Source organism: Aethalodelphis obliquidens, unplaced genomic scaffold (assembly GCF_003676395.1).
Source record: "Aethalodelphis obliquidens isolate GAN/ISIS:26980383/991018 unplaced genomic scaffold, ASM367639v1 scaffold49, whole genome shotgun sequence".
Lineage (NCBI taxonomy): Eukaryota > Metazoa > Chordata > Mammalia > Artiodactyla > Delphinidae > Aethalodelphis > Aethalodelphis obliquidens.
This window is the reverse complement of record NW_020837993.1, coordinates 4,874,327-4,898,303: the sequence shown is the minus strand read 5'-3', so window position 1 is coordinate 4,898,303 and position 23,977 is coordinate 4,874,327. Positions and strand designations below refer to the sequence as shown.

General features: G+C 40.7%; 1 protein-coding gene across 1 annotated transcript; it reads right to left on the bottom strand.

The window, feature by feature from the left end:
* Positions 1-5,726: 5,726 nt before the first annotated feature.
* Positions 5,727-6,642, bottom strand: LOC113607635 (translation initiation factor IF-2-like). The gene is made up of 2 exons (XM_027083156.1): positions 6,249-6,642; positions 5,727-5,877 (listed from the first exon to the last, which is right to left on the bottom strand). Exons 1-2 carry the CDS (start codon positions 6,588-6,590, stop codon positions 5,839-5,841), a joined length of 381 nt encoding a protein of 126 aa, XP_026938957.1. The 5' UTR covers positions 6,591-6,642; the 3' UTR covers positions 5,727-5,838.
* Positions 6,643-23,977: the final 17,335 nt, after the last annotated feature.

Below are 23,977 nucleotides of genomic sequence, written 5' to 3'. Positions count from 1 at the left end.
GCCCATTTGTGCTTTTCTTAGATTTGGTTTTGTCACCTTTTAAAGTCCTTAAAACAATTTTTACATTTTAATTAAGAATAAAATCCGAGAGCACTGTGAAATATAAGAAACCACCCACAAAAATAAGGTACTAGTGATAAAGTCATTAACAGTCATAAGAAAACTCTGTCACAACTCATAAAGCATTAAAGTTAAGCAAAATATTTAGCTTGATAACCTAAATTAAAATGATTTTGACTACCATGTAATACACACATTAGGATATAATTGCTTTTTGGGAAATATTCAATTTCAAATAAGTGGTATAATTTCAAAAAACAAAGATTGTTTTCCAAAACACTGGATTATCTAGCTGTACACAATGTATAAATAAAACCGTTGTAGGAAACATGTTACTTGAAAGTTACGTAAACAATCAAATCGCATAGTTTTTATTTATAAAGTCCAGAATATCCCTGAATTTAAGTTGTAAAAGTTAATTATATGCAGAAATAAGTCAATTTGAAAATTAAAAGTTTGTACTGGCCCGCTCAATCTGGAAGGGAAAGGCAGTGGGTAAGATGAGGATATTTATCTTTGAAATATAGATTTCTTAAGGGAAATTATATAGCTTAGTCAAGCATGTAAGCTATAAATCATCATTTATACTCACAATGGTCAGCTGCAAATGTTACATTAAATACACTAATCTTTAAATTATTTAATAAAATAATTAGGAAAAAAAAATCAAAACAATGCTTTCACTGCAGCATTCTAAATCTTTGTTTTTTAAACACAATTTCACACCTTAACTGCTTTTTAAGATCAACTTTCCATTATGCCAGCATTTATACTATTTATTAATATTTTAGAACACCTAAAATTAGGAAAGTCAGGTACACTATCGCCCAGGTTTCATGTTATTCAAATAACTTCAACAAAGAAATAACATCCATGATTTGCAATGCAAAAATTACAAAACTTTACAGTTTAAGAGAACTAGACACTCTATTTTTACCACACAATTCAGGAGCAAAAATGTATCTTAAGAAATTGGAAACTCCAAATACTTTATACAAATTAGGAGACTAAGGTCCACAGTGAATAAATCGTCTAGATTACAGGGCTAATTTACATTAGAAGCTGGGTCTCCTGACTGCTGAATCACAGTTATATTTTCCACTCTACCACACACCTCTCATTAATGCAGAAGATGGAGATGTCCTCAAATTAACATTTCTCCCCTTATGCCTCTCAACAAAGAAGAAAATCAGAGGAGAAAAGGTAAAATAATTGGTTGTCCGCAGTCCAAATTTTTAAATAATCAAGAAACTGAACAGTAAACGAAACTTGAAAGAAAATTTATATTCAAAATTACCTATTCCACATAATCCAACCTCTTATTATGTCGTAGTTCATGAAAACCTTTTGTTAACTATGGGGCATGGCTTCTTTCATTTCTGTGGAACTCCAGGGAATTTTTTAAACAGTTATTACCAATAATAACAAACGCAATGCAAGCCAATCACCAACTTGATCAGGTGACTTTTATGATTCAAGAATTCAAAATGCTAAAATAAAAACAAATATTTAAGTATTTATCACTTCAGTTCTTAAGCAGAAAATAGTAGTAAACTAAACAATGTATTTATGAAATACAGTAATTTAAAACAACAGTATCTTCAGTTATATTTGCCCCCATGTGTCCATTATTTCTGTCCACCAAATATATTGCCAATTTTACAGGCTTGGCTCAGCAGCAGATTTCAAAACACTGACTCTAAATATTATCATGAAGGTCGAAGTACATGTAGGTCTTTTTAAAATGTGACTTATAATCCTTTATCTTGTTGGTGATAAAAAGAAAACTATACTCCATTACATTAACTTAGGAGTTACTACAACACTTAAGTTATTTTTATAATTATTAATACTTGACTAAAAAAGATACAAATTTTCATTTAACATTTCTAATCTTCTTTAACCATTCGTTTTTTATTCTATGGGTTCAAATTACGCCTTTGGTAGGCCATTATAAATTACTGCCAATTTATACTTAAACTTAGGTTAAACTTCACATACATTTGTGTCTTAAGAGGCCCAATTCTCAATTTTTATAACAGTGCCCAGCCTCATCTGAATGCCAACCTAATATCCTATCATTTACAAAGAGGAAACCCTAACCTTGGCATTTTTACGTTAAACGACCTTGGGATGAAAGACGTCTTAACTTTTTTATATGTTACATCTTTAAAACATTGTTAAAGGTCTAACATTTGGTTTTCTTTTGTACACTATAATAAACACAAATCTGATCAAACTGCAAAAGGGCTGAAAAGCAAAAAAAGCTAAAGCAAAAGCAATAAAAATATTACCTTTATCACCTATTTGAATCAACAGAATAAGCCAACACCAACGATGAATTTTCCACAAAAATTACAAGGACAAAGGTAAACCTGCCCTTACATTAATTAATTGTTTATTTGGCTATTTTTAAAACTTCCCAAGGTATCTCATTATATATTTCCTCTGATAAATCCCTTCCTAATATATACTGCTTGACAGTAACTTCCCCTTTCAGTGTTAAGAGTAAGAAGTAATTCCTGAAAATTCTGTACATATTTTTCTCATTCATGTATCTAATTTTAAGATGTCAAAATACCATACACATATTGAAATTATTTCTTCCTTTTATGCTTTAAAAAGACTACGCTATAGATTAGAAGTCTCTTTAGTCACATTCTAGTTTCCTATAACTTATTTTTGCACCTGTATGGAAAAAAGACTCATAAAAACAGGTAAAATGAGTATTTTAAATCCTTTACATAATAACTAGAATATGAGAGGATCTATTAAGTTTTTGAAATATACTTCTTTTAAGATAAATCATAAGATCTGCAAATACAAAATTCTAGGCCATTTCTAAAACGTAATCTGCATCACCAAAAAAATGGCTAAAAAATGTACATTTCAGATTGTAAAGATACGTAATTCTGATGACTCAACTACTGATTTAACCATAATTCTAAACCATTTAATTGAAAAATACTGAATGTCTCACTACTGATGTAAATTACACGTATCAACTATTTTAACATTAACACAGAACTGCTTTGATGTAAGGTAAAGAATTTGATGGGTTTTTTCTTATCCCTTTTTCGAGATAAGGTCTACAGTTTATGTCGCACTGACAAACTTTAGTGATATTCTTCTGTTGGTAGCTATTAGATTTCAGATGTTGCATAAAAACATTTACTTACTTGCTATATAAAATACAGACTATCGCAAAGATTTCCTTTATCCTCAAGGATAAAATTCCACGGTCTCAGTCTTCAAAATGGCATACCTTTTGGGGGAAAAAAAACAATATTCTAAACAATTTATTGATGGAACCACCAATAGCCAAATACTAATATGTGTTTTAAAACTTTTTATTACATAGAAGAAAAAATAAAATCTATGCTCACAAAACCTGATTTTTAAAGCATTCTTTCCTAAAATCCATTAGTATGAATAGCAACTAGCTTAAATTTCCCAAAAAATTTATTTCTTTAAATATTTAAAAGATTTAAATTGTTTGCATAGTATATTAAATAGCAAGAAAGAAAAAGCATATCTTTGGTTTATGGTTTTCCTCAAAGTATAATATTTTTTCTTGTTCCCAAAACTAAACAAAGGCTTAAAGAACCTTCAGTATTTTAAACTATTCAAAAGGCACATTAAGTTACAATGGCTATGCAGATACACTTTTCATACAATGAAAAGGTTTAAAGATCTTGTAAAATTATTTCAGATACTTACTCATAATCACTATTCACTAAAAACATATATTATCAAAAAAAATAAAAACCTAATAAGTTTACTTTTATGTCAAAGTAATAAAAATTTACCCACTCTTACCTCAAATAAGAGCTGTATTTGTTCAGAACCATCATCAACCAAATATAATTTTAATCTTGTAAGTTACCTTTAAAAAAAAAGGAAGATGATTATCAATGTTTTGATTTTTAAACACTTCTTGGCCAAAGTTTCACTGTGATGAAACAATGAGAAAATATTCCAGAGACAACGATCATTGGACAAATTCAAGAAATGGCTCATCGACACGCTACCTGTAAATTTTAAGGGTGCAGTTATTTATCTTAATATCTATCAGTCTTTATTTTCCTCATCTTTTGGTTGTATGAACAAACACTAGAGATTAAGGCATTGAGATTAAAAACAAAAAATTCACATCTTTGGACAGATTTAAGATTATGACCTTGTTTTCATTTTTATTCTTCTTTTGATGGCAAGCAATACACGAAAACAAAGGAAAAGTTTACCATTTTTAAAGACTGAAATCAACTTAAAATTTTCTTTACCATCTAGAAATACCTTTTACAATTATGAGCAATTAAAAATAACTCCTCCAGGAAAAATTAGTGAAGTTAAAATGGCCACTGGTTACTTTAAATTTTTAAACCACAAGTTATTTGATCCCACCAAGTGGGATATTAGCTTTGTCTTTAAAGCAAATCTAAAACATGTAGTATCTATGTCCTTTATTCAATTTCAAACTGGGGTCTAGAACATTTTCAGTCTCTCCCTTCCCCCATTTCTCATGTAAAAAGACCTTATGAGGTTAAACTGCTAGCAATTATTCTGCATTTCGCTATTCAAAAAGACTAGATTCAGAATATTAATTTCAAACGACTTGCAGTGCTCAAAAATTTCAGAAATGTTGATTTGAAAAACCAAATTGTTACTTAAACACCGAGAGTCTCTAAAATCAAGATATGCGCAACTGATGTAACGTGTAGCACTATATGAATGCTATTAGGAAAATAAAACAATGTCACTGACAAAAATATCCTCAGAAACACAGTCCGTTACACCAGTATCTTTGATTTTATAAGTACTACGTAAATCTGCCCAACACTATTTTTACGTAGATCTGCACCTCTACAACACCAGAGCTACCGCAGGATGAAGACAAATATATTCTAAAATACACAAAGCTTTGTTCATTTGTGGTTTGTTCTTCAAATCACTAAACTCAAATTCCCTCTCAGACAATTTTTTTAAATTCCTAGACTATACAGAGGACTCTACAAGTTTTTTAAAAACCAAAATACACTATTAAAATACTGTTCCGTTTTGAGCATATCTGAATTTTTATGCATGCAACAAATGCAACAAATATGGCTCCTCTTCATCGCCCATTACCGAGCAGTCCTACTTTAATATTTACACTACGAGAAAGTAACTTCACAAAGAGATTTGGTGTCAGAATATTCCTTTGTAAAAGTTCTGTCGACCGTGGCTTGTGATAATACACATTATTTTTTTAAATCATCAAATGATGAACTTAAACTTTTAAAAGTCTAGGAACTAACCCAAGTATGGTCTAACATTCAGGTGTGATAAGTTACAGATAACGGCTCCTTATGATCTTTTTAAAAGTAACGAACAGTAGATTTAATCATTGTTCAAACATCAGAATGTCAAATAATCTTGGCGTAATTACTCAGTAAAATAAACTACCTTAATCAAACGTCATCGTCTAGCACCGTAATTAAAATCTATTTCCATTAAACAGCCTTGACGACATAGTAAACTTGTCTTCGTAATTTCTGAAATACCAGAAGCACTCCTCCAACTTGCATTTTTAAAAGACAACCTTAACATCAATAAAGGTTTGAACAAGCAGCAAGTACCTTCTCATCTGCAACACTGCAGCCGTTTTCAAAATCGGCTTTGAAAGAGTTAAAAGCCAACACCCAAAAGGAAAAAAAAAAAAACAAGTTTTATTTTTGTTGAAACATAGTCAGGGTTCCATTGTTCTTTTAAATTCGAAAACGAAGATGAGTTCCCACCTCACCGGAAAGGGGTTAAAAAGCTCCCCCGTCGGACAACCTGAAAAGGATTTTTCTTTTTTTTTTTACCCTAAATATCAAAATAACTCACCAGGACAGAAAGGGGCTCTCCTCGCGCAGTCCCCTTCAGGCTCCCGCCCGCGGTCACCGCCGCCGCCCCTTTCCCGGCGGGGCCGGTCCCGGCAACGAGGCCACCCCCCGCCCGGTCTTCAGCAGGGCCCCTGCGCCCCCAGCCCCGGGCCCCGCGGCGCTTCCCGCCCGGAGAGCCAGAGAGCGGCGCCTATGGGGCCGCTAGGGGAGAGCCGGCCGGCGAGGCCCGGCCCGCCGCCCCCTCCTGCTCGCGCGCTCAAGGACATTTTGCTTTTCCTCCCAAGGACAAAGGACAATAAAAGGAGCCGGGGAGCCACTCACCAGGTCCGAGCGCCGCGGTCGGCACCTCCTGGTCGCCCGCACCCGAGTCCCGCGCCGGGCCGCCCGCCCGAGCCTCCCGTCCGTACCGGGTCGAGCCGCCCGGGCCCCGGGGAGCCTCCGCGGCCGCTGCCGCAGCGGCGCTTTCCGCGTCGTGGGCCCGGCCGCCCCGGGCGCCTCTGCCGCGGGCTCCGACCCCGGCGCGCGGCCCGCCTCGCCCCAGCCGCGGCCGCTTCGCTCCCGCGGGCCTGCGGGCCGCCCGGGCGCAAGTCCCCGCCAGCCGGCGGGCCCCGCGGCCGCGGCGGAACGCCTGACAGCTCGAGGTGCTGCTGCTTCTCCGGCCATCTTGTGCCGTGTGTGTGTGGTGTCTCTCTCCCGTCTCCTCTCTCGGCTTTACTCCCTCCTCCTCCTCCCCCCCCCGCCCCCCCCCCCCCCGCCCCACACACCACACAACATGGCCTCTTTGCTGCGGCGGCAGCTGCTGCGACGGCAGCAGCCTCCGCCGCGTTCCTGCCCGCTCCCCTCCCCCATCCTCCCCGCCTCCCGCCCGCAGCCCCAGGTCACAGTACGCATGCGCACTACCGCCCGCCCGCCGCGGCCATTGGTTCTGCGAGCTTCCTTCCACCCTTTCCCGGGAGCGGCCCCACGCACGCTCGCAGGCGTCTTCCTCCCGCCTAACAACAACCACTTCAATACTATTGGCTAATTCTGACCCCACCCCTTCAGCTGAGTCCCCGCGGATAGGCTGGTCTTAATGCCATTCACCTTCCGTAGGTGTTTCTGGTTTTCTTGAGGGATCCCAGCTGGCGATTGGCTGGTGATGGAACCTTTGGGTTTAGAGCTGGGCTGTTGCTTTGCGCCTCGCAGTGCGGACCCCTCGGGGAAGGCTAGGGGGTTCCTGGAGAGGGGTAGGCCAGGCCAGTATTATTAGTACAGTGCCCTAGAGATAAGGGCTTCGCCCCTGGAAAAAGCTTGGAATTCGGTGTTTTCGACTTAAGATTTTTGTCTTCTTTTTTTAAAAAAAAGGAAAATGATTGACAGGATGACGTGCAAACAAGATGCAGGTTCATAGCCCTTGGGCAAGCAGCCATATCTGAGGAGCTATAGAACTCAAGATTTTTCTTCTAAACAACCAGTCCTTCCCTAAGGGTCACAGAGTTTGGGCCAGTTTTTTTAAACCAGCGCATCCCCCTAGCCCAATATCCGAATTGAAATGCCACTTATTTGAGGGTTTGTAAGCTTCTTGTTGCCTGTTTATGAGAGGCAGGCTATTAGTATGTCCGGTGTCCATCGGCATTATGAATCAGTATCTCATAATCCTGGTTGGGCCAGATTCCACCCTTTAGGGAGTGTTTGTTAAAGGGATAGTTTGAACCTGAACAATCATAGTCTACCTGCCAACCACCTTCTCCCAGAGAATCAGGCAAAACAAGCTTCGCTTCTTTTAAGCAAATCTCACCTTTTTTCTGTTGTTTTCATTACTTCTTCCTACTTCAATCTAGAAACAACTCTTGGCAGACCAAGGAATAACTGAAAACAACCTTCCTGAAATGGATGGGAAAAGAAAAAGTGGCTCTCTCCCAATGCCAGCATTTTAGAAATCTTGCTCCTTGTGGGACCTGGTAAAAAAGAAAGGAACGCTAGATGCTCTTAGTCTTAACGGATTTATTTGAGGGAAGGAGTCTTGGGGAAAGGTGAGCAACTCTGAAATTCTCTTGAGACCCTGTTCTTGGATTAGAATAAGAGAATGTTAAATACTCATGAGGCCTAGGAACTAGGTCTGGCCCCTTCTTTTCAAAATGACACAGTTGTTAATTAACTTGATTCAATACGGCATCAGCTACTTCGGGCAGAACTAGAACTAGAACCCAAGTCTCCTGACTCATAGATCTTGGGTTCCCTCTATGCAGACTGATCATCCTCCTTAGCAATATAATTTGAGCTTCAAGTGGACACACAAAAAGAATGCTTCTTGAATTGAAATTAAACTTTCTCCATTTAACTTCCAAGAGAATTCCCTTACACAATGTAGCTTTGAACATTGTAGACCTGCAACAGGCTGTTTTCTCTGAAACAGCCCCACCCTGAACCCTTTTTCCTCATTCTTCCTGATGTGTTCTTGCTATGCTATTGTTCACCCCCTCTTTTCCCTTCCTATCACTACCTGAAATCCATCTATGATTCTGCTTGTCCAGATTCATCACCAAGTACCTCTATGCCAGCAAAACTGGCCTGAACAGGTCTTTATTAAAAATAGGTATGGCTAAAAAGAAATAATAATAATAGGTATGGCTGAAAAACATTGAGTTAGGTATGCGCCAGGCATTGTTCTAAGCCTTCATTGGTGGTTAACTCAGGTCATCACGCAACACCCCTGTGAGAGACTATTATTATCTCTGTGTATTATCTCTATTAGGAAGCTGAGGCACAAGGAGTTTAACTTGCCCAGGTTCACACTGCTAAGAAGTATTAGAACCAGGATGGAACCCAGTTGTCTGACTCCAGAACCGTTCCTTTCTGCCTCTTCCTTTTTTTTTTTTTTTTTTTTTGTGTGAAGACCTCCCCCTTGCCAGATAGGTTCAGTTGGATCTCCTGTTGTGGGGAGCTGTCTGATTTGCCAGCTGCTCCCTCCCCGACTTCGCTGAAGTGCTTCACCTTCAGAATCAGGCCTCCCTCCAATTGGGGAATATCAGACCCATACTAACTTAATCCCCAGACCTGGGTCCCACCCGATTGCCGTCAACCTCCTGGCATGCCACCTGGGAACCATCTATCTAGCTCTCTTGTTTTACTCCTTGTCTGATTGCGGGCCCCACAGTTCAACTGTGGAGTGACTCCCCTTTAAGAGATACACTTTGGGTGTCTTAGAGAAAACAGCTTTCTTCTCCCAAGCTTACATCCCACACAGCGCCTTCTTCAGAGAACGCCATTCTCTGCCACATTGAAACTTTTTTCCCTATCACACATGACAGTCATAATTTCTTTTGTCACATCTACACCATGTCTTTAGCCATCCTTGTTAAACCTAGACTAGCTCCATCCTAAATAAAAATAAATAAAAAGCACCTGACACCTGGCGGACCACATTCTATCTCCACCACAGTTCTTTTTCATGCTAAGTGATCTGCCAATGAACCGAGAGGAGATCCCTCCCTCCCCCAGTCTCCGCTGGGTCCTATTACTGCTGTCTCTTTACCAGCGAAAATGAAGAGCACAGCCCTTAGCCTTGACTTAGAGGAAAGGTCTCTGCATGTGTGTGCTCTGAGTAGTTTTTTTTTTTTTAAGATCTTTTTGATGTGGATCATTTTTAAAGTCTTTATTGAATTTGTTACAATACTGCTTCTGTTTTCTGTTTTGGCTTTTTGGCCACAAGGCTCGAGGGATCCCAGCTCTCCGACTAGGGATCGAACCCACCCACCCCCCGCCGGCTGCCCCGCCCTCGACCCCCGCATTGGAAGGCGCAGTCTCAACCACTGGACCGCCAGGGAGGTCCCACTCTGAGTATTTCTGTTCCTATTTAATCGTGCCCAAAAGAAAACCTGGATGGGCAGAAAATATTTCTGGAAGGATACTAGAATCTGTTTACACGTCTCACCTCTGAGGAGACCTCAGTGGAGGCTGGAGAATCGGGTGAGAAGGGCACTTTTCACTCTATACCGCTTTGTGACTTTTGAATTTTGAACCATGGGAATGTATTACCTTTTTAATGAAGAAAGAAAGAAAAGAAAAAACATAAACTAAATCTCCTAAGCTAAAAGCTGACACTCATTAGGTAACTTTAAAAATTTTTTATTGTGTCATTTGCTACACTAAACACCTGTAACTTTTTTTTTTTTGAAATAAAGGTCACACAACACTCAGTACCTACAGGGATGTGAACGGCCCCCGAAATGTCCCTGGTTGACGGTAAGGATCTCTGGTACATAAAATGGGCAGCAGCTCCCATCTCCCATGCACTGTGGCCTCACACACTGCAGAACAGAGCTTCCTGCCGTGCTCCCTGCTTCCCTGCAGCTCCCCAGGTCTGTTTCCCGTTTCTGTCCTCCTCTCCTCCTGTAGTAATTAAAGAAGAGCGAGCTGGATATGCTTTCCTCCCTGTTTCCTGTCCTACGTGTCCACCTTTGCCTAGGGTGTCTCCCTGAGAGGTTCAGCCCAACGCATCGCGGAGGCTCAGCCGAAACCCAGGATGACCTTGACTCAAGTCAGAGACACAGTTTTCAAATGCAGGCCTTTTCAGATGCCAGCAGCTCTGCTCCTGCTCTTTGCCGTTTCTCTTGCTGCTCATGCTCACATGACTTACATGCAGCCTCTCTCTTATTTCTGGATACACCCTGCTCCTTCTTCACACAGGGCAGTCTTTCTTTCTTTTTCCCAGGGTACATCACACACAGGGTTGAAACTCATTGGATACTCAAAATATTTCCAAACAGAGTTATTGAGTTTCTTCCATGTTCCAGGTACTATTTTAGAAGCTGGGGATGCTACGTGGACTGAGGTGTCTGCTCTTGTGGAGCTTATATTCTAATGGGGCAGAAGACCATACATAAGAAAATACCAGGTAGTGATAAGTGCTATGATGATGAAGGCCTAATTTCAGGTTGAGTGGTCAGGGAAGGCCTCTCTGAGGAGGTGACATTTAAGTTAAAGCAGGAAGGACACAAAGGAGGCAGCTATGTGTATATGTGCCTGCCAGTTCCAGGCTAAAGGTGGCAGATGGTATGCATGCAACTAATTTTGCTCCATCCCAAAACTTCACTAAACAGACTTCTTTTCCCTTTCTTTCTCCCTTCCTTCCTTCCTTCCTTCCTTTCTTTCTTTTCATAAACTCATTAGGAAAGGAAAGCAAGAGAAAAGAGCAACACAATTTCAGAAGCTGGAAAATAGATGGATGAATAGTAACTTAAAATTTAGCAGGCCTAGACAATATAAAACTCTTAGTGGAAAACATAGGCAGAACACTCTATGACATAAATCACAGCAAGATCCTTTTTGAACCACCTCCTAGAGAAATGGAAATAAAAACACAAATAAACAAATGGGACCTAATGAAACAAAAGCTTTTGCACAGCAAAGGAAACCATAAACAAGACAACCCTCAGAATGGGAGAAAATATTTGCAAATGAAGCAACCGACAAAGGATTAATCTCCAAAATATACAAGCAGCTCATGCAGCTCAATATCAAAAAAACAAACAACCCAATCCAAAAATGGGCAGAAGACTTAAATAGACATTTCTCCAAAGAAGATATACAGATTGCCAACAAACACATGAAAGGATACTCAACATCACTAATCATTAGAGAAATGCAAATCAAAACTACAATGAGATGTCATCTCACACCAGTCAGAATGGCCATCATCAAAAAATCTACAAACAGTAAATGCTGGAGAGGGTGTGGAGAAAATGGAACCCTCTTGCACTGTTAGTGGGAAGGTAAATTGATACAGCCACTATGGAGAACAGTATGGACGTTCCTTAAAAAACTAAAACTAGAACTACCAGGGGCTTGCCTGGTGGCGCAGTGGTTGAGAGTCCGCCTGCCGATGCAGGGGGCACAGGTTCGTGCCCCGGTCCGGGAAGATCCCACGTGCCGTGGAGCGGCTGGGCCCATGAGCCATGGTCGCTGAGCCTGGGCGTCTGGAGCCTGTGCTCTGCAACGGGAGAGGCCACAACAGTGAGAGGCCCGCGTACTGCAAAAAAAAAAAAAAAATAGAACTACCATATGACCCAGCAACCCCACTACTGGGCATATACCCTGAGAAAACCATAATTCAAAAAGAGACATATACCACAATGTTCATTGCAGCACTATTTACAATAGCCAGGACATGGAAGCAACCTAAGTGTCCATCAACAGAGGAATGGATAAAGAAGATGTGGCACATATATACAATGGAATATTACTCAGCCATAAAAAGAAACGAAATTGAGTTATTTATAGTGATGTGGATGGGCTTAGAGCCCGTCATACAGAGTGAAGTAAGTCAGAAAGAGAAAAACAAATATCTTATGCTAACACATGTATATGGAATCTAAAAAAAAAAAAAAAAAATCGTTCTGATGAACCTAGGGTCAGGACAGGAATAAAGACACAGACATAGAAAATGGACCTGAGGACACAGGCAGGGGGAAGGGCAAGCTGGGACGAAGTGAGAGAGTAGCACTGACGTATATACACTACCAAATGTAAAATAGCTAGTGGGAAGCAGCTGCATAGCACAGGGAGATCAGCTCAGTGCTTTGTGACCACCCTAGAGGGGTGGGATAGGGAGGGTGGGAGGGAGACGCAAGAGAGGAGAGATATGGGGATATATGTATATGTATAGCTGATTCATTTTGTTATACAGCAGAAACTAACACAACATTGTAAAGCAATTATACTCCAATAAAGATGTTAAAAATAAAATTTTAAAAAAGTGTACAACTCAGGAAAAAAAAAAATTTAGCAGGCCTGAGAAAGCTGAGATCCAACCTGACTTACACTCAGAAGGCTCAGAAACCAGAACTGGGGACCACTGGGACTGAGGGTGGAGGGGAAGGCTAAAATAAGGAGAGCTGAGTGAAAGCAGTTTGAGAAGCAGTTAGATTCCACATCCCATCCCTGATCCCAGCAGAAGATTGGAGATTTATTCTGCAAGGACAGTCTCTGGTCTGAAGGATGTCAGGCACACGGAGAGCATAGGTACCACACTGGAGATGGGGGGATCCAGAGGCCAGATGCACAGCAAATTCGGCAACTCCAATTGTCTTGCCCCATTTGGCTCTTAGGATGCTGGCAATGTGACATTCACCTTTCAATCGGAGATTGGAAGACTTTTTCTTTTTTTTTCTTTTTTTTTTTTTTTGCAGTACACGGGCCTCTCACCGCCGTGGCCTCTCCCGCTGCGGAGTACAGGTTCCGGACGCGCAGGCTCAGAAGCCATGGCTCACGGGCCAAGCCGCTCCGCGGCATGTGGGATCTTCCCGGACCGGGGCACGAACCCATGTCCCCCTGCACCGGCAGGCGGACTCTCAACCACTGCACTACCAGGGAAGCCCAGGACTGTGATTTTTGAGTGCAGGAAGTAAATGAGATGAGCACTGCTTTTGCCCCAGCTTACTGTCTGGATTACAACTATGTCTCCAAGCCTTAGTACTGGGAGGGGTAACCCAGGCAGAGCCCCACTATCTCCCTGAACTGAGGAGATGGGCTGGGAGTCCAGGGAGAGCAAGGTGGCTGGAGTTACCAGGGCAGAGTACCTGGGGAAAGAGAGCATGAGCCATAAAAGAAACAATCCATAACTTGACTTCATAACAATTAGAAACATCTCATCTTTGAAACTGTTAAGAAAATGAAAAGCCACAGGTTGGGACAAAATATTTGCAAATCACTTATTTGAGATAGGAATTATAGCCAGAATATATAAAGAACTCTCAACATTCAATAATAATAAGCAATGCAAGTTTTTAAATGGGCAAAATATATAAAGAGTTCACCAAGGAAGATATACAGATGGTAAATAAGCACATGAAAAAATGCTCAGGGGAATTCCCTGGCGGTCCAGTGGTTAGGACTAGGCACTTTCACTGCTGGGGACCCGGGTTTAATCCCTGGTTGGGGAACTAAGATCCGGCAAGCCATGCGGCTCGGCCAAAAAAAAAGATGCTCGGTATCATTAGTCACTGAGGAAATCCAAATTGAAACCACAGTGAGATGCCACTATGTTCATAATAGGAACTTGAAAGTTTAAAAGACTGCGCCGCAGGGAGATCAGCTTGGTGCTTTGTGACCACCTTGAGGGATGGGATAGGGAGGGTGGGAGGGAGGCACAAGAGGGAGGGGATATGGGGACATATGTATACTTATAGTTGATTCACTTTGTTATATAGCAGAAACTAACACAACATTGTAAGGCTCTTATACTCCAATAGAGATGTTTAAAAATATATAAATAAATAAAAGACTGGGGGGCTTCCCTGGTGGCGCAGTGGTTGAGAGTCCCCCTGCCGATGCAGGGGACACGGGTTCGTGTCCCGGTCCGGGAAGATCCCACATGCCGCGGAGTGGCTGGGCCCGTGAGCCATGGCCGCTGAGCCTGCGCGTCCAGAGTCTGTGCTCCGCAACGGGAGAGGCCACAACAGTGAGAGGCCCGCGTGCCGGGGGAAAAAAAAAAAGACTGGGGACTTCCCTGGTGGCGCAGTGGTTAAGAATCCACCTGCCAATGCAGGGGACACGAGTTCGAGCCCTAGTCCGGGAACATCTCACATGCTGGGGAGCAACTAAGCCCGTACACCATAACTACTGAGCCTGTGCTCTAGAGCCCACGAGCCACAACTACTGAAGCCCACATGCCTACAGCCCCTGCTCTGCAACGAGAAGCCACCGCAATGAGAAACCTGCGCACCACAGCGAAGAGTAGCCCCCGCTTGCCGCAACTAGAGAAAGCCCGTGTGCAGCAATGAAGACCCAATGCAGGAAAAATTAAAATATTAATTAATTAATTAATTAAAATAAAAGATTGTGCCAGCGGGGTGTAATGTACAACATTGTAAATATAATGAACACAGCTGAATGTTATATATGAAGGTTGTTAAAAGAGTAAATCCTAAGAGTTCTCATCACAAGAAAAAAATTTTTTTTTCTATTTCTTTAATTTTGTACCTATATGAGATGATGGATGTTCACTAAACTTATTGTGAGAATCATTTATGATGGATGAAATTCAAATCATTATGCTGTATATCTTAAACTTATACAATAGTATATGTCAGTTATATCTCAATTAAACTGGAAGAATAAAAATAAAAATAAAAACACTCTGCCAGGTGGTGAAGATATAGAGCAACTGAAACTGTCATACCTTGCTGGTGAAAAATGCCAAACGGTACCACCACTTTGGAAAAGTTTAGCAGTTTCTTTACAGTTAAACATACTTAGCATATTTACCCAGGTGGCATGTCTATAAAATGGAATATTACTCGGGAATTCCCTGGCAGTCCAGTGGTTAGGAATCCACACTCTCACTACCAAGGGCCCGGGTTCAATCCGTGGTCAGGGAACAAAGATGCCACAAGCCGCGTAGCGCAGCCAAAAGAAGAAAAAGGAATACTACTACTCAACAGTTTTTAACGAATAGGCTATTGATACAGGCAACAGTGTTGATCTCAATAATATTTCTGCTTGAGTAAAAGAAGCCAAAAAAAAGAGTACGTACTGTATGATTCCATTTATATAAAATTCTAGAAAATGCAAACTAATAGAAAGGAGATCAGTGCTTTGGTTGCCTGGAGATGGGAGAAAGGTTGGGGAGGGATGTAAAACAGGGACATCAAAGGGCATGCGGAAACCTCCAAAGGTAATGAATATGTTCGTTATCTTTTTTAAGCTGATAGTTTCGCAGATGTAAATGCACATCAAAACGTATCGAATTGTACACTTTAAATATATGTAGCTTATCGTATGTTAATTATACCTCAATAAGGCTGTTTCTTTAAAAATTTCAAAAATTTGTTTGTTTGCTTGTTTTTTGATGGAGGATCCCGTGAAGATTGTACTCCTGAAACATTTTTTCCTATTTCATTCATTTTTTCAACACACGTGGATTTTATGTTTTGATTTTTAAAAAGGTTTTAAATAGTTAACACCTGGTTCAAAATTCAAAGTGTACAAAGGGTATACAGTGAAAAGTCTCCCACCTCTGTTCCCATTCCACCCAGCACTCCTCTCTGAAAGCAATTAATGTAACTAGTTTCCCCAGTGTCCTTCCAAAGATACTCCAAATTTTATTATAAGGATCACACTAAGATGAATTGGAGTGTGGTTATGTTTTATCTGTTGGCTCAAAGACTGCAGGGTCAAGGGCAAGTTCAGTATCAGACAAACCGATGGGTAGAGCCCCTGTGAAGTCATGCCATCACGACACTCCCTCCTCTACAGAGATGGCTGTCAATTTCAAGTGTTTCTCTCCTTGACTTTCCTCCTGCATCACACACTGACCCCTCACCTTTTGGAACTCTTCAGACCTGGACCTTCCTGACATGGTGCTGTCCCTGCTTTCTTCTGAGAGATTCAGCCATTTCTTTCAGTCATCTCCCCCTAGCCACTTTCAAGCGTCAGATTGGTGCTTTGCCAGCTTCATAAAGCAACTACTCAGCCAGATGGATGGTGTCACGCTCCTGTGATCCTGTCTTGCATCTGACTGCCCCTAACCCTTGCACAACCCTCCAATGTGTGCAGCCCACATCTCCAGTGAGCACAGTGGGCTGTGCTCGTTGGACAGAACCAGTTCATGCAAACTATTCTGTTTTCTGTCTTCCAAAGTGACTACTTTCCCTCCCTGGAATTTCTATGAGTTAAGGGCTATGTTATTCAGTAGTCAGTGGGCTCTTATCGTAAGTTAATATTTGTCTATTTGGATATATGGATCATATCTCCCTGAGTAGCCTCCACGTGGCTTGACTGGGGCAGAGACCTTGACTTAGACTTTGTTTACCACTGCACAGTTGTAGATGCTCAAATAACAGCTGATGGAAGATTTGTTCTATTAAAATACCCACCAGCTGTAAATCAAATTCCATTAAATAGATTAGGAGACCTTGATACTGAATGGGCTTCTGCATGATTTAGCCAAAGTAACTCATCACAATTTAATGTACTTCTTATGTGAATAGAATTTTCCACTTATTAGAGCTCCTTAAATGTAGGACACACCATATATGTCGGTGGTCAAAAATAGATCTTGCCCCTGGCACTCTGATAGACTCCCTGGAGCATGGGCATGTTATGCAATAGCCCCTGACCAGACAACCAGAAGTATCACCATCCTGAGAACTCCTTGGGACTTTACCTGGGCTCTTATCATTTTCAGGGTTCAGTAGAGATTCCTTGACATGTTTTCTCTTTAGTAGGTATAGGCGCTGGGAAGAGAGAGAGTGGACAGAGGTGGTACAGCAGCAAGCAAAGCACAGGGACCTTGGCATCCTCAGTTGTGAGATCCAACCTGGACTTGGCTGTTCCCTGGCTCTCCGATGCCAGCCAGGTTCTGATACTCCTCTACAATCAAAAACCATGACTCTGTAGAAAGCCCCACATTGCCCCATCTGTTTGCACACCATCGTCAACCCTCATAAACCCATGAGAGGGGGATGAGCTGGCCTAGGGGACCTGGAAACCTCAGGCTGATGGGAAACAGCTATTCCCATTACACAATAACGCAGGGTCAGAGAACAAGCAAACACCCGGTCTTGATTTAAATGTTTGATGTTGACACAGATGTGGGGAACAAATGTATGGATACCAAGTGGGGAGAGGGGGTGGTGGGATGAATTGGGAGATTGGGATTGACATATATACACTACTATGCATAAAATAGATAACTAATAAAGACCTACTGTATAGCGCAGGGAACTCCACTCAGTGCTCTGTGGTGACCTAAATGGGAAGGAAATCCAAAAAAGAAGGGATATATGTATACATATAGCTGATTCACTGTGCCGTACAGCAGAAACTAACACAACATTGTAAAGCAACTATACTCCAATAAAAATTAATTTTAAAAATAAATAAATGTCTGATATTTTGTTCATCAGGGATATTTTAGCATAAATTTTCACTTTTTAAAATATTACATTAAAATAGTATTTGTCTTGATTTGGTGCTTCTTAAATTTTGTGCCTGAGGCAAGTGCCTGCACCTTAATCCCAGTCCTGCCATTAGGGTAGAATTGGAGAAAAGGGACCCTGGTAACCAAAAGGCTTTGGTTCTGACCTCAACTCTGCCATTAACAGCTTCAAGACTGGGACTTCCTGGACCTCACCCTCACGACTTCCTCAGTCCTAAAACAAGGATGATTATATCTGCCCCATTTTCTTTGCAGGACAGTTAAGTGTGATGGTCAGATGAGATCACAGAGGAAAAAAACACATTTAAACAGCTCCGTACACAAAATGGGATAATAATTAGCAATCGTTCACCTTCAAGCCTGCTCTTTGAGTAGGGATTAGCAAATCCAGCTTGATCTGTAAGCTCCTACATTGATGGGATGGTGGCCTTCACAACCCCCACGGCAGCTAACACATACCGAGACCTATCCTGCTACGTTCTGGCCTTGGAGCATGTCTGTGCTAGCAGAGTGACCTTGACCACTGCTTGGCCTCTCCAGGACCCAGAAATAGGATGTAATCCCCATTCTCAATCCATATCCTTTACAAAGTGAAACTCAGCTGACGTAGTTCAGGCCTGATCTGTTTCCAGATTGTAGGCTTGTACGCAGGAAATAATCATAACTTTGAACAGGCTAACACCTTCTCCATTTGTTTTTTACAACGTCATTATTTTTTGTATAATAATTATACTTACTATATATTTTATATATTAAGTTCTTAAAGTATGGATTGTGGAATAGTAATTAAGGGTTTACCTAAAAAATTTTTTGTAGCATTAATTTATTTGTTTCCTGTGTAATTAGGTAATTTATTTGTGACATCTCATTACTATCTCATCAAAAACTGCTATTCTTGCTACTTATATTTTTTTAAGTTTTTTTTTATTGTGATAAAATATACATAACATAAAATGCACCATTTTAACTATTTTAAATGTACAATTCAGTGGCATTAAGTACATTCACAATGTTGTGCAATCATCACTGCTATTTATCTCCAGAACTTTTTCTTCATCTCAAATTGAAACTCTGTACCTATTAAATGATAATTCCCCACTTTTCCCTCCCCAACCCACGGTAAACACTATTTCACTTTCAGTCTCTATGAATATGCCTATTTTCAGTAACATATAAGTGGTATCATACAGTATTTGTATTTTTGTTATGTAAACTTTTATATCCAGGGGGATTCCATCTTGTTTTGTTTTTCTCTTTGGTAGACCCTTTTCCCACTTTAGGAAAACATGGCCTCTTTTTCTGAGAAATTATGTAATAGGATTGCTTCCCTTTCCATATAGTGCCCTAAATAGGAAGGGATATTAGAAGTTGTCTAAAACCAGCAGAAGAACTTTTGACTGTTATGGATGAGATCTTCCTCTGATCTGTCCAGTTAATTAGACATTTAATAATCCTGGCTTTTCAGTGACCACTTAGTCAAGTGGAGAAGGTACAGTAGTCTTTCATTATTAACATTTTACCCCTGTCTGCTTAATGAATGAATTTGGTGAATTTTAAGGTTCCTGTTAGCTCCCAGCTTCTCAGAATCTAAAGGTCATTCTTCTTGCTACTTATTTTAGTAATTTTCTTTTACAGAAGCAGTTAAAATCAGTGGTGGTGAAGAGTTTACTTTTGGAGGAGGTCTGCTTTTTGCTTGTCTGCCTTACTTAAAATGCCCAACGTTTTTTCAAAGTTTGTCAACCAGGGTTCCAAAATACCCCTAATATCGGAAGAACGTGGTCAAATTGTATGTATCTCTATCAATTAATATAATTCTGCACAACTCTCTCGTGTTGATTTTTTTTCACCCTAGAAGTTTGTTTTCTGTCCTTGCTCCCTTTATAAGCGAGTGTGCTATACATTGGGAAATGAAAGGATCGGTGAAATAATATGCTTTGTGGTTATGGCCCAAAGTACCTGTGTCAGTTCCTCCTCCACATTCACCTTTAAAACAGAGACTACCAACTCCAGCACAAGGCCAGCTTTGTTCCCTACCCTCCAGCTCAAGAGCAAAAGAGCACAGTTCTCAGGCATACGCTCTTTGTACATACCTCTATTCTCACTTTATTTCAGTATATTGTCATTGTTGGCTGACATGTCGGCCGTTGGTTTTTGTTCTTTACACCATTTAAGCAACCCTTCACCTGATTTTGCTTTGGGGAAACTTTCCTGCCTCATTGGAGACTGTCTAGAGAAACCATCATAAATCTTCACCCTCTACCAGCACATGAATCAAACTTAGCCACGCATTCCCCCCTCCTCTGCTCTCCCCTTTGTTCAGTTGAATATTATTATGCTTTTACTATCTGTAGGACCTGTACCGATGACATGTCTTTAATTTATATTTTTACTCTTTCTCTGGAGCAGTCTAACAAGGGGTTTATCATCTGTGTTGAGCTTTTCAAGGATCCAAGTTTGCCTTTTTGTTAATTTTTTCTGTTGTTTGTCTCCTATGTCATTTATTACTACTCTAATCATTTTTATTTTCTTCTTTCTAGTTACCTTAAGTTTATGTAGCTCTGACACTGGAAACTTCAGTCATTAGTTTTAGTCCTTTCTTCTTGTTTTACTATAATCACTGTATTACTCGGTGTTCTCCAAAGAAACAGAACCAATAGGAGATATATATATATATATATATATATATATATATATATATATATATGTGTGTGTGTGTGTGTGTGTGTGTGTGTGTGTATATGTATATATGTATATACCATACATATATATGGTGAAAGTGGAACTCCCTGTCAATTGACTCTTGAGCAGAAAATGAAAAGACTGAGAAGAGTTGTAACTGATTCATTCGAGGAATAATGTTCTCAGGAGGGGGTTCAGCACACTCCCAGAGCCTCCTAGCTCTTGTCTTTTTGGAATCTGGCCCTTGAGACTTCCTTTTTATCATGAGTGCTCCCTCATACTCTTCCATTAAATCCCTTTCCTGAGTTCTAGGCAGAGCAGGTTTAGGTAGCTTACAACTTTAGAGTGTGCTCTCTTGCTCATCCTCCCAGCTAGACTCAGCGCACTTTGAGGGCAGGTGTTCTAGCCTTTCACCTTGGTGTCCCACGGCCCCTCAGCTCCTGCTGCTTTCCTTTCCAGGCCACCATGGTAGCCCCTATCTGTGCAGGAACATTGAGGATACAACACAAATAAGTGCTAAGAACCTTGCCCTTGAGAACCTGTCATCTAAGTCAGGTGGCAAGACGGGCATTTATGAAATGATTGTGGCTAACGCAAAGCAGAATATGATTAAGGATCTAAATGGGGGGGGGGGCAAAATAAGAATGGTTCTGTGAGGTCCAGAGGTGGAAAGATCAGAGTGGGTGGGAATTGCCTGGGGAGCTTTTTAGAGAAGGAGACTTACCCTGAGCTGTGAGTACCTGGGTAAGCAAAAGTAGAAGGTAGATGCTCCTACCTGTAGGAAGCAGCAGGGCTGCCGTCAGTCCCCCTACGCCATGCTTTTGAAAAGCCGTACATTTTAAAGTTAATATGTTGATCTAGCAGCTATTCAAACCTGTTAGTGTTCCTGTTTTTCACTGTGTCTGGAAGGTCTGTTACCAGCTCAATGTTGGGCCATGGGCACATGCCTATGTGCAGCTCAGAGTGTGATAGTCTGAGAGGCAGTCTTACAGAGTTGAGAGCTTGGGTCTGGAGCCAGACTGCAGGGCTTTGAATTGAAGCTGTGCTATTTACCAGTTTTAAGACCTTGAGAAGCTGGTAACCTCCTTTGCCTCCATTTTCTCTTGTTTAATATGGAGGTAATAATACCTACCTTATTGGGTTGGTATGAGGATTAATTGAGTAAGTATACAAAACCCTTAGAACAGCCTGGTGTGTCTTAAGTGCTACGAGACTTGGCTCTTATTATTATAGGAGGGAAGGGAGGAAAAATGAGAAGTGGAAGGTGGAACAGAGGGTGATGTTTCTGCAATTGAGCCTTGAGAGAGATGGAGCAGAGTCAATACAAGGGGGTGAAGTCAAAACAAAACAAATCAAAACCAGGGTAGAAGTGACAGAGGAGCTATTTGTGACGCTGGGCCTGAGCCAAGCTGAGAGCCTTTCCCTTTGCTTTTGTTTTGTACCCTTTTGCTCTAATAAGTTGTAGCCAGGAATACAACCATATGCTGAGGTCTATGAGTCCTCCTAACAAATTATTGAACCCGGGGACGGTCTTGGGGACTCTCAACACAGGGAAATCTTAAGACATCACTGTTTTAGTTGCTTCTTAGGCTGACTCCTGTTTGGGTGCAGTACTAGGATGAGAGGTAAGAAACCTGGTTAGTCCTCTGATTATGCTGCCTGCTACCATAATTTCCCTGTATTTTTTCAGCTTCATAATTTTCTGGGGAATTTGGATGCTTTTGAAGCCCCTAACATGTTATTTGATGGTCGTTCCTTTTCAGGCATGTAATATAAATAAATTCAGTTAATTTTTAAATTATCTAAGTATTTTAATGTTAGCAATCATCTTTATTGACAATTAAGATTATCTTGACCTTGAAATGCAATTATTACATGAAGAAAATAGTTGTAACGGAATTTATTTTTATGAAAAATGCATTAAAGCAGCATGTACTTTAATTAGATAATAATTTTAGAAGGTATGCTTTAGCTTGAAATTCTCTACGAATATTTTTCCTTGTTCTCTTCGTATAAGATCGTCAGGAATGTTACTTAACTTTAAGATGAAAAATTAAATAAGCAAATTGAAGTGACTTCCTGTTTCTGGTACCTAAACAGTGTTCAAACCAGTCAACAGAATTCCTTTCTTGGATATTAAAGGACCACAGAGTAGGCTAAAATTTCCAAGGTAGCCTTGAATGGTTCAAATTGCCTTTGGTTTAAGCATTTTTATACTTGTGATTGACTATTTATGATTGACCATTTGCTGTTTCAAAAACAAAAAAATCTCCCAAACAGGACTGTAATCTTTACTTTGATACTTGAAACTTTCTCGTATTAGATTTCACCAAGAAACTCTTCCCCTTAGTTAGCTGTCTTTCATATTATTCTGTGGAGTGACAAATTTTTTAAATGTCTGTGTAGGGCTTCCCTGGTGGCGCAGTGGTTGAGAGTCCGCCTGCCGATGTAGGGGACAGGGGTTCATGCCCCAGTCCGGGAAGATCCCACATGCCGCGGAGCGGCTGGGCCCGTGAGCCATGGCCGCTGAGCCTGCGCGTCCGGAGCCTGCGCTCCGCAACGGGAGAGGCCGCAACAGTGAGAGGCCCGCGTACCGCAAAACAAATATATATAATAATAATAAATAAAATGTCTGTGTAGCCAGAGGTCTTCCTGAGCAACGGTTGTTGCTGCTAAACATACAGCAAGATGGTTATTCTTTCAATCTTTACAAATTCCAGTAAATTTTTTAAAAACTTAATTAAAATGAACCTCTCCGGCTCATTCAGATGAAATTGCAATGTGACTTTCAAAATAGCTCTTACTGAGCAAATGATCATGAAAATAAAGATAAAAATATATAGTTTAGTTTGATGATGGATTGTAGAGAAACGTGAATGTTGGTTCTTGCTTCCCTTACATAGTAGGTCTGTGAAACTCCTGTACAATCCGAGATTGTGATTTGAAGTCAGCGATTCTCAAAGTTTCTGTGGGCATTCCCAACACCTTCATGTAAGAAAGAAGATACCCCTTCAGATTATCTCATTGAGAAAGCTGTTGGTTTCTCTATAGCGTAAGTACACACTTAGTGTCTGAGTTTTCATGCCATTATCTTCGTTCTATTATAAGAGCTTCTGTTTCAATTTGCTAAGCAAAAAATATTCTCACTTAAAATGAGAAATTGAATGAATTGCCTAGACCTTTCCCTTCATTAAAAACAAAAGAAGGAGTAATATATGCTTCCATGTTGTTCACTTCCTAGAGCTGCTGTAACAAAGTACCACCAAGTGGGTGGCTTAACAATGGAAATTTATTCTCACAATTCTGCAGGTTAGAAGCTTGAGATAAGATGTCAGTAGGGTTGGTTCCTTCTGAGGATTGTGAGGAAGAATCTGTTCTAGCCTCTATTCTAGCTTCTGGTGATTGCTGGTGATCTTTGGTGTTTCTCTGGTGTTTTTTCATCACCCTGCTC

Excerpts from the sequence above, each read along its gene's own strand:
- LOC113607635 (XM_027083156.1), bottom strand. The coding sequence starts at position 6,590 with ATGGCCGGAGAAGCAGCAGCACCTCGAGCTGTCAGGCGTTCCGCCGCG. Across the intron at positions 5,878-6,248 it reads GACCGCGGCGCTCGGACCTG|GTTGTCCGACGGGGGAGCTT; the intron begins GTGAGTGGCTCC and ends AATCCTTTTCAG.